General features: G+C 46.3%; 1 protein-coding gene across 1 annotated transcript in view; it reads left to right on the top strand.

Annotated features, from left to right (window-relative positions):
* The first annotated feature begins 6,498 nt into the window (after positions 1-6,498).
* Positions 6,499-9,265, top strand: part of CCDC14 (coiled-coil domain containing 14) — a 62,007-nt gene continuing 59,240 nt past the window's right edge. Inside the window, exon 1 of the mRNA XM_070406352.1 lies at positions 6,499-6,596. Coding sequence (XP_070262453.1) covers positions 6,567-6,596 — 30 coding nt within the window. The 5' untranslated portion in view covers positions 6,499-6,566. The remainder of the gene's footprint in view (positions 6,597-9,265) is intronic.

Below are 9,265 nucleotides of genomic sequence, written 5' to 3'. Positions count from 1 at the left end.
GGAGCAACTTAAGAATGAGTTATTAACAGTGATTTTTTTGCATTTCTTATGGTTCTAGGGGCCCCATATACAGTATAGAAATATAAATTGTGGCATATTTATGCATTTCAGTTCTCTATTATATCTTTTGAAATTTGCTATGTTTTATATCACTTCATATTATTATTATTCTTTAGCAATTAATGATTTCTTCCTCAGAACTTCAATTGTCCTTTTATTTTTCTCTTTCATGCATGCCATGTTCTTTGGAAGCTTGTTTAGACCAAGTTAATGGCCTTTTAGGCTTCCTCCACATGAATAGTTGTTCACTTTTTGAATAATAAGAATTATATGTCACAGGGGGTGAATCAGGATTTTAGAGATGCTTAGGTGGTGCATGGCCAAAGAAAGGTTGGGAACCACTGCTCTAAGTCATTGATATTGCTAAGCCCCATGTGCTCATTTAGACACCCAGTCTCTACAGCACATCTTCCAAACCTCCTTCAGCAGTCATCCCAAGGTTGGAAAATAGTCTTGCCCTCAACCTGCACTATGCTGTATTAACAATATTATAAATACTAGAGGCCCAGTGCACAAAAATTTGTGCACTCGGGGGGGAGAGGGGGTCCCTCAGCCCGTCCTGTGCCCTCTTGCAGTCTGGGACCCCTCGGGAGATAATGACCTGCTGGATTAGGCCTGCTCCCGGGTGGCAGAGGGCAGGCCCAATCCCTAGGTGCAGCCCCTGGTCAGGCTCAGAGCAGGGCCGATTGGGGAGTTGGGGCACTGCCCCGTCATGCACAGAGCAGGGCGGATTGGGAGGTTGCGATGCCACCCTCAGTCACGCTCAGGGTAGGGCCGATTAGGGGGTTGGGGCACCGCCCCCTGTCACACTCAAGGCAGGGTCGATAGGGAAGTTGCGGCGCCACCCCCTGTCATGCACAGAGCAGGGCCGATCAGGGGGTTGGGGCGCTGCCCCCTGTCATGCACAGAGCAGGGCCCATCAGGGGGGTTGAGGAGCTCCCCCCTGTCACTTACAGAGTAGGGCCAATAGGGGGGTTGGGGCACCGCCCCCTGTCACGCACAGAGCAGGGCCGATCAGGGGGTTGGGGCTCTGTACCCTGTCACACACAGAGAAGGGCCGATCAGGGGGTTGAGGAGCTCCCCCCTGTCACTCACAGAGTAGGGCCAATAGGGGAGTTGGGGCACCGCCCCCTGTCACACACAGAGCAGGGCGGATCAGGGGCTTGGGGAGCTCCCCCCTGTCACGCACAGAGCAGGGCCCATCAGGGGGTTGAGGAGCTCCCCCCTGTAAATAACAGAGTAGGGCCAATAGGGGAGTTGGGGCACAGTCCCCTGTCACACACACAGCAGGGCGGATCAGGGGGTTGGGACATTCCCCCCTGTCACACTCAGGGCAGGGCTGATGGGGAGGTTATGGCTCTACCCCATCACACACAGAGCAGGGCCCGTTGGGGGGGGGGGGGGGGTGTTGGGGCACCGCACCCTGTCAAACACAGAGCCGCAGGGCAATCAGGGGATTGGTGAGCTTCCCCCCATCAGGCACAGAGCAGGGCTGATCAGGGGGTTGGGGTGCCTTCCCCTGTCACGAACAGAGCAGGGCAGATAGGGAGGTTGTGGCCCCGCCCCCTGTCACTCGCAGAGCCGCAGGGCGATCAGGGGGTTTGGGCGCTGCCCCCTGTCATGCTGATCCCGGTGCTGGGAGCCTTGCTGCTCCGCTGATCCTGGTGCTGGGAGGCATATTACCCTTTTACTATATAGGATAGAGGCCTGGTGCACGGGTGGGGGTCGGCTGGTTTGCCCTGAAGGGTGTCCTGGATCAGGGTGGGGGTCCCCACTGGGGTGCCTGGCCAGTCTGGGTGAGGGGCTGAGGGCTGTTTTCAGGCTGGCGGGTGACTGAAGCTCCCAACTGCTCCTTTTTTTCTTTTTTTTTTTTTCTATTCTGGGCCAGCTTTAGCTCTGAGGCCCCGCTGCTGAAAGCAGGTTTCTGGCCTTTACCTTCTGTATTTGATACAATGTTGCGGTCCTGCTGGCTGAAGCCCAGCTGACTGAAAGCCGGTTTCTAGAGTTTTATTTAGCTTCTATATTTGCAACATAGTTGCTTAGAGTTGCAGCTGAGAGGCCGGCAAGTCAGGCAGGGAATGTTGGAGTTCGCCATCACTGGAGCAAGCAAGCCTCCCTGTTCGCTTGAGTGCATGGCTGCCGGCCGCCATCTTGGCTGACAGTTAATTTGCATAAGGATATGCTGATTAGCCAATGGGATGGGTAGCGGTCGTACGCTAATTACCATGTTTCTCTTTTATTAGTGTAGATTATTGACAATAGTCAATGTTTATTAAAGTACTTACTATGTACAAGCCATAGTGCACAATACTTCACATGCATTCTTAAATATTTTTTTATAACCTGACCTGATGAGGTCATTTATTATTCCCATTTTATAAAGGAAACCATCTTAGAGAAGTTAAGTTGTTCATTATCACTGATGAGAAGGAATTTGAATTCAGTTTTGCTTTACTTTAAACTCGTGCTGCCCTGTATGCTCAATGCCTATTTAATATGGAGTTTCCACACCTCAGAAACAGCCTCTGAAACAAATATTTAAGTGCAAGCAGTTTAGCATTTGGGAGGCAATCCCAGGAACAGTGAAAAGGGAGTAAGAAAAGTAAGTGATGGGAAGAAAGCTAATAGAGGGTGTGCTATCAAGCCAGCCATCCCTGAAGCCCAAGCCCTCTGGAGGACTCGTGCAGACAGTGGAGAACACACCTCAGAATTATCCCATCCTGAGGGATGAGGGAGCCCCACACCATGTGCTAAGGGCTGCTTCCTCACCAAATTTCCAGCTGTCATTGACTGAGGGCTGCCTCCAGGGATATTACTTTCTGGCATTTCCAGCTTGCCCAGCTCCTGGCCTGAGCTTGCTTCCTTTGCTCCAAAAAAATAGTGCTCTGGTAGGAAGTCATAGGTGTTCACAATAAGCATATGGATTGGGGCACCACTAATATCTGCTGCAATGCCTTACAGAGATTTTAATGAAACAAACTTTTAGCGTACTAATCACTACCATTTCTCAACTTGGGTCAGGGCAATAACTGACTGACACTGTACTGTATTAAAAGCACACTTGACCCTCAAACCTGGCACATTGCCTCAAACCAAGCCTTCCTTCCTTGGAATGAGATCATTCCAAAGGGGCTTTCTTAGTCCTCGCTGCCAACAGGCCCTTGTCAGACCCATCCCACTAGCCTTCCTGGCATGACCAGAAAAATCTGAATCCCAGCATGACCTAAATTAAGCTGTCAAACTGAGGCCCCTGTAACATATGGTTTGTATTTCTCCTTTAAGGAGAAAAACATTCAGGAAGCAATAAAATCAGGATTTTATAAAGAAAAAGAAGTGGGCTCTTTCTTTCCTAAATTAAGTTATTTTGACTAAAATGAACACTGCAGATTCTTTTCAAGTTTCAGTGGGAAATGCTAAGATTGTGGCTCAATTCCATTTTCTCTGTGTTCCTTGCTTTTCTTTCCTTGATGCTGTTCAGTCAGGCACCTCACTATTCCTAGTTAACCAACAACTTCCAAGATCATCAGGGCCCTGCAACAGAAGGAGCTGGACACTCAAGTGTGGAAAGCTGGTTTTGAATTAGGTAAAAATAGAATTCTTAACCTGAAATTCTTGGAGAGGTTCTGGAATGCTTCTGATAAATTATATATCCTATATAATAAAACCCTAATATGTGCATAGACCAAACGGTGGAATGACCGGTTGCTATGATGCTCACTGACCACCAGGGGGCAGATGCTCAATGCAGGAGCTACCCCCTGGTGGTTAGTATGCTCCCACGGGGGAGAACCACTCTGCCAGAAGCCGGGCTCACAGCTGGTGAGTGCAGTGGCGGTGGTGGGAGCCTCTCCCACCTCTGCAGCAGTGCTAAGGACCCCTTGGGGTCCCAGACTGTGAGAGTGTGCAGGTCGGGCTGAGGGACTCCCCTCAGTGTACGAATGTCGTGCACCAGGCCTCTAAAATATATATATATATATATATATATATATATATATATATATATTGCACATTAACATTTTTCTGAGAGAAAAAGAAAGCTTTTTAGCAAATTCTCAAAATTGCATATGATCTCCAAAGATTTAAGAACCATGGGATTAGAAATCATTCCAGAAGACACCAAATGACTTGAGGAAAAGCAACAGGGCAGTCTCAGATCTTTCCAGGCAGATCTGAGCTCATGCTTCCAACACTTAATTTATATTCCAGTATACAGCTTCTGACTTTTGAATCTTGTATCCTGGCTATAAATCTTAACTGTGTTTTTAGTTCAACTATTGGTCTAATGCACTAAATTATAAAACACTGCCTTGACCAAGCAGAATCATTAACCATGATGCTAGAAGGACATAAATGTCCTGGATAAATCTGAGTCTCAGAGCATTTAAGTGGCTGTCAGCCCCAATGTACCAAAGCAGTCCAAACACTGGTTGGTTCATTTATTTATTCAATAATTTAAAAGGTTCTACTATATACAAGGTATTATGCTATATATTGGGATACTAGGCTAAGATAAGGTCCTTGCTTTCATAGTGACTAAATTCTATTTGGGAAGACAGACATTAACAACTAATCACACAAGTGATAAGTGGTACAATAATATCCTAGTACAGGGGCACATGACCTAGTTTACAGGAGTGGGATAGAGAAGTGGGAGGAAAGGCTTCCTTAAGGAAGCAAGCTGGAAGCAAACTCAGAAGCCTTTGGCTTCTGTTCCCACAGATGACTCAGGAATGTGTATCCCATACCTCACCACCAATCTCAAAACTTCCTTCTTGCTATCTCTAGGATGACTTCAAGACATCCCTAATCAATATGCCCAAAAATGAGTTCCTAGTTTATATTTTTCATAATAAAACATTGGGGGAAATGAGTTCATAAACTTCCCTCCCATCACCCATACAGATACAAAACCTGGAAACCAAGGCCAATGTAAATACCTCCCAGATCTTCACCAAGTCTTGTTCATTTTACCTCCTATACAGAAGCACATCTGTCCTCTTTATCTTCCCTCACCCCACCCCACCCTCCACTCCCAGATACCAACATATTTCCTCTGGACTATGGTGACTTCTTATGAGTCTCAATATGGTAGAAAAAAGAAGACACCCTTAGCCAAGATTTTAAAGATAATTAAAAAGTTATCAAGTAGCCTGGCCTTTGTGGTTCAGTGGTTGAGCATTGTGGAAATCCTAATCAAAGTATGCCAGATGTTCATGGCCAATTGGAGTGTGGGGTCCCTGTCCAAAGTACGCCAGATGCTCAAGGCCAATTTGTCATATCCAGGTGCAAAAGCAAGGACACAATGATTGTACTGTATGCATTGCGCAAGCGTGACTTTCTGTAGCACAAATATTGATGTCACAATTTGCAAGGAGCTTCTTTTGTCTAAATTGGTATAAAGATGTGTTACTGACCAGCTGGTGAGAAGCTGCTTTTATATAGGGTGCACCTGCTTGGTATGGCTCCTGTGTTTGCTACTGTATTAACAAGGGCTGCTTTGAGCGGCTACTGTGCGAAGCTACTTTGAAGAACTGCTTTGTCTAATGGCTCCTTAGTAGCAATGGCTACTTAGGCTACAATAAAGACTCTCTTATACACCTATGACTGCTCATATCTTCTCCGTCTAATACCCGGCGTCCATGAAGGTACAGTTCCTAGCAGAGGAGGACCTGTGCACCCTATAATTGGCAGAGTTGAGCAGGATGAAGGAGTAAGTATTCCCATAATTGGCTCTGTAAGCAGGATCAAGGAAGAACTTACTCCAACAAACATCAACTTAGGAACCAGGAGGTCACAGTTAAATTACGGTTGGGACACATGCCTAGGTTGTGGGCTCCATCCCCAGTAAGGGGCGTGCAGGAGGCAGCCGATGAATGATTGTCTCTTATCATTGATGTTTCTAGAAAACTAACGATTTCAACAACAACAGAAAAACTGTTGAACTGATACAGGAATTCAACAAAGTAGCAGGATACAAATTTAGCACACAACTAACAACAATTTGAAAAGGAAATTAAGAAAGCAATTATATTTACAATGGCATCTAAAAGAGGCCCTGCTGAGTCCTGTTGTCACTTCCCCCAGCTGATGCAGGGTGGCTATCCTCCACCAGAAGCCATCACCGCTAGACCTTGAACTCAGGTCTTGCAGGTTATGGTGGAACCAGTGGTGCTCAGCCCAGAGCCTGGACTCCTCGCCCCGCCCCTCCTCGCCAGACCCCGCCCCTCCCCTCCCGGCTCCGCCCCTCCCTGGCCCCGCCCCGTTCACAAGAGTGTGTAGCCCGGAGCCGGGAGAGGTCTATTGCGCAAGCCCGGTGGGCCGGCTGCCAGACGCTCCGAGGCCTCGGCGGCGCGCCGGAGACCATGAGGCGGGGTATTCCGCGGGCTCCTTCCCGGAAGCGGAAGCCCGGGGGGCGGGCCAAGGGCGGTCGGGAGTCCGCGGCGGTTAATTCCTTTTATCGTTTGGTGTTGCTGCCTTCGGTCTGGTCTTCTCTGAAGCTGCAGGAGATGGTTAGGTCCGGATCCCGGCCGGGCCAGGTGAGGGCTGTGGACCTTGAGGCGTCCACGGTGCGGCGGGAGAGGGACTGAGGGGGGTTCTCGAGCTGGGAGAAGTGCAAAACTGTGACCCCCAAAAAAGTCAGCGCGCCGCATTACGAATGCTGGGAAGGAGGAGTCGGGGAGACGCCTGATCCCAACATCGTAACAGCCGCTCTGAACATAGGTGCACACTCTTCTAGGCGTCGCCCTCCGAAGCGCTGGCTTTGGCGAGGCCCGGGTTCGGGTTCCGCCTCGGCCGCCGGGTCGGGGGGACTTAAGCTCAGGACTTGGTTGCAGCAAATCCCGGTTCTCGGCTCTTCCACCCACTGCCGCTCGTAGTTAATCTTTCGTCACAATTGCTGGTATGTTACCAGTCGTTGAAAAAGCCGTCTAGTCGGTGTCACTGCCTTTAGCCTTACTCCTCTCAAATGCACATCCTCGTTGTAACTAAGCGACTCTGCTTACAATCTGAGCCGGGAACACTTACTTTTCAAGATAAAAATCTCAGTTCTTCGGCCCGAGACTGCATTTCTTACCAGCCCTGTCCCTGCATTGCCCAGCGCTGCCCACCTGTTGTGCAGAGCCCCGGGCGCCCGGGGCCTCCTGCTTCCCTCCCGCTTCCACGCCGGCGCGCTGTGTGCAGCCCAGATGCAAACACTCTCCCATCCCCATTGTTTGGGTGCCCCGTGGCTCCCCTTTTGTGCCCTCTTCTAACCTTAATCAAACCCCTTTTCAGGCTAAAAAAGTCGCTAATCTACCCGCCTCCTTACTGCACAATTCATGTCTACATCTTCAAGGCCTAGGACAGCACCTGACATGGAGTAGCTACTTCTCTTTAAATATATCCAGCCTTCCTCTTCTTCTTGTTTTGGTCTTCCATCATTTATTAGCTCACCTATAATGCTGGTTTTCCCCATGAATGTGAATCTTACCGTTTTTTTAAGACTTTCTCATGAGTACTTCCAGACCAGCCTCACCTTCATAGATCTTTCTCTTCTATGAACTCAGAATATACCCAGTCAGCAAGAGGCAGTACCATGGTTTTGTAATCATAGTCACAGATTTAAATTCCTATTCTGCCACTACTGTAGTGATAGTAAGCAAAACACTTTTTACTTTTCTGAGCCTCCTCTATAAAATAGGTATAAATAGGTATTAAATGTTGCCTCAAAGAATTGGGAAGATTAAGTCAAAAGAATCTGGTGAAACATCTATCTCAGACTTGGCATAAATGTAACAAAATGTAGTCCCCTTTAAAACTTAGTTTACTACCATCTTAATAATAGCAATAGCAGCTAAATTTAGATAGCGATGTGGTAGGTACTATTGCAAGTGCTTTTATGTATTACATATAATTTTTCATTTAATCTTCACAATAGCCTTAGGAGGTAGGTACTGTTATCGTCCCCATTTTATAGATGAGGAAATTGAGGGAATGGAATAAATAATTTCCCTGCAGTTACACCCGTGGTTAGCAGTGGAGACAGGATTCAGACCCATAGAGCTGGGCCGAGTCCATTCTTTTAAACATTACACTATCCTGAGAAGGTGTAAGGCCGAATAAGCCACCTCTCTGAAATTTAGGTTTCCACCTCTTACAAATAATATCAGCTCACAGGGTGTGGATTAATTGGAAATGAAAATCTCTAAATCATTCCAAAAATGTAAGTTTATCTTGCTCTGGTTGGTAGGAAGTAGGACTTATATTTTTCTCAAATAGCAGAGTAAAAAGTGGAAGAAAGTGTGAGGTAAAACATAATCTCTTGTGCATTGTGATTTGGGGCATTCAGTTTGGAGAGCGCTTTTACAATTTGTATCAAGGGCCATTGAACAACAAATAGCCTTTCATCAAATAAGCTTTTAAAAAAATCTTCACCCGAAAATATGTTTTTTTTATCAGTTTTAGAGAGGAAGGGAGAGAGAGAAACATCGATTGTTGGCTTCCACAGGCACTCTGACCAGGGATCAAACCCTCAACCTAGGTATGTGCCCTGACCAGGAATCTAACCTGCAATCTTTTGGTGTAGGGGATGACGCTCCAACCAACTCAGCCACCTGACAAGGGCTAATTAAGCTTTTAATCCGGAATATGAAAAGGCTATTTTCAGTATATGGAAAGATTTATTTCAGGTTCATTTTTAAATTGTGAAAAACAAAAAGCAAACCAAGGACATATCATATTACTTGCACTCAAGGAAATACTATGTATCCATTAAAAAATTTTGAAGACTATGTTAATATGGAAAATATTTAAAAATAAAAACACAAGATTCAAAATTACAACTATCAAGTCATGATGACTAAGTAAATAATCTTATGAAAAAAGATTGGAAGCCGCAGTAGCAAAGAGCACATCTAGTGCCTAAATCTTGGTTTCTAAATACCATTGTCCATTAAAAGGAACCACAGCTTCTTGGAGAAATGGTCAATTCCGTTGGAGAAATGGTTAATACAAGAGCTGAGATAGGGAAATCATAAGATAAGCAGAGCAAAGGGAATAATTAACAGAGTGAAAGCACAACTTAAAGAATGGGGGGATACATTTGTAAGACCTATATATGATAAAGGGCTAATATCCATAATATAAATGGACTCCTGAAACTCAAAAATATAAAGAAAAACACAACCTAATTTTTAAAAGGGCAAAGAACTTGTGAGTATTAATTATA

The sequence above is a fragment of the Myotis yumanensis genome, unplaced genomic scaffold, assembly GCF_028538775.1.
Source record: "Myotis yumanensis isolate MYYU_CA2020_CCGP unplaced genomic scaffold, mMyoYum1.0.hap1 SCAF_2, whole genome shotgun sequence".
Classification (NCBI taxonomy): Eukaryota; Metazoa; Chordata; class Mammalia; order Chiroptera; family Vespertilionidae; genus Myotis; species Myotis yumanensis.
The sequence above is the reverse complement of the archived record's forward strand: the minus strand, read 5'-3'. Positions and strand labels throughout refer to the sequence as shown.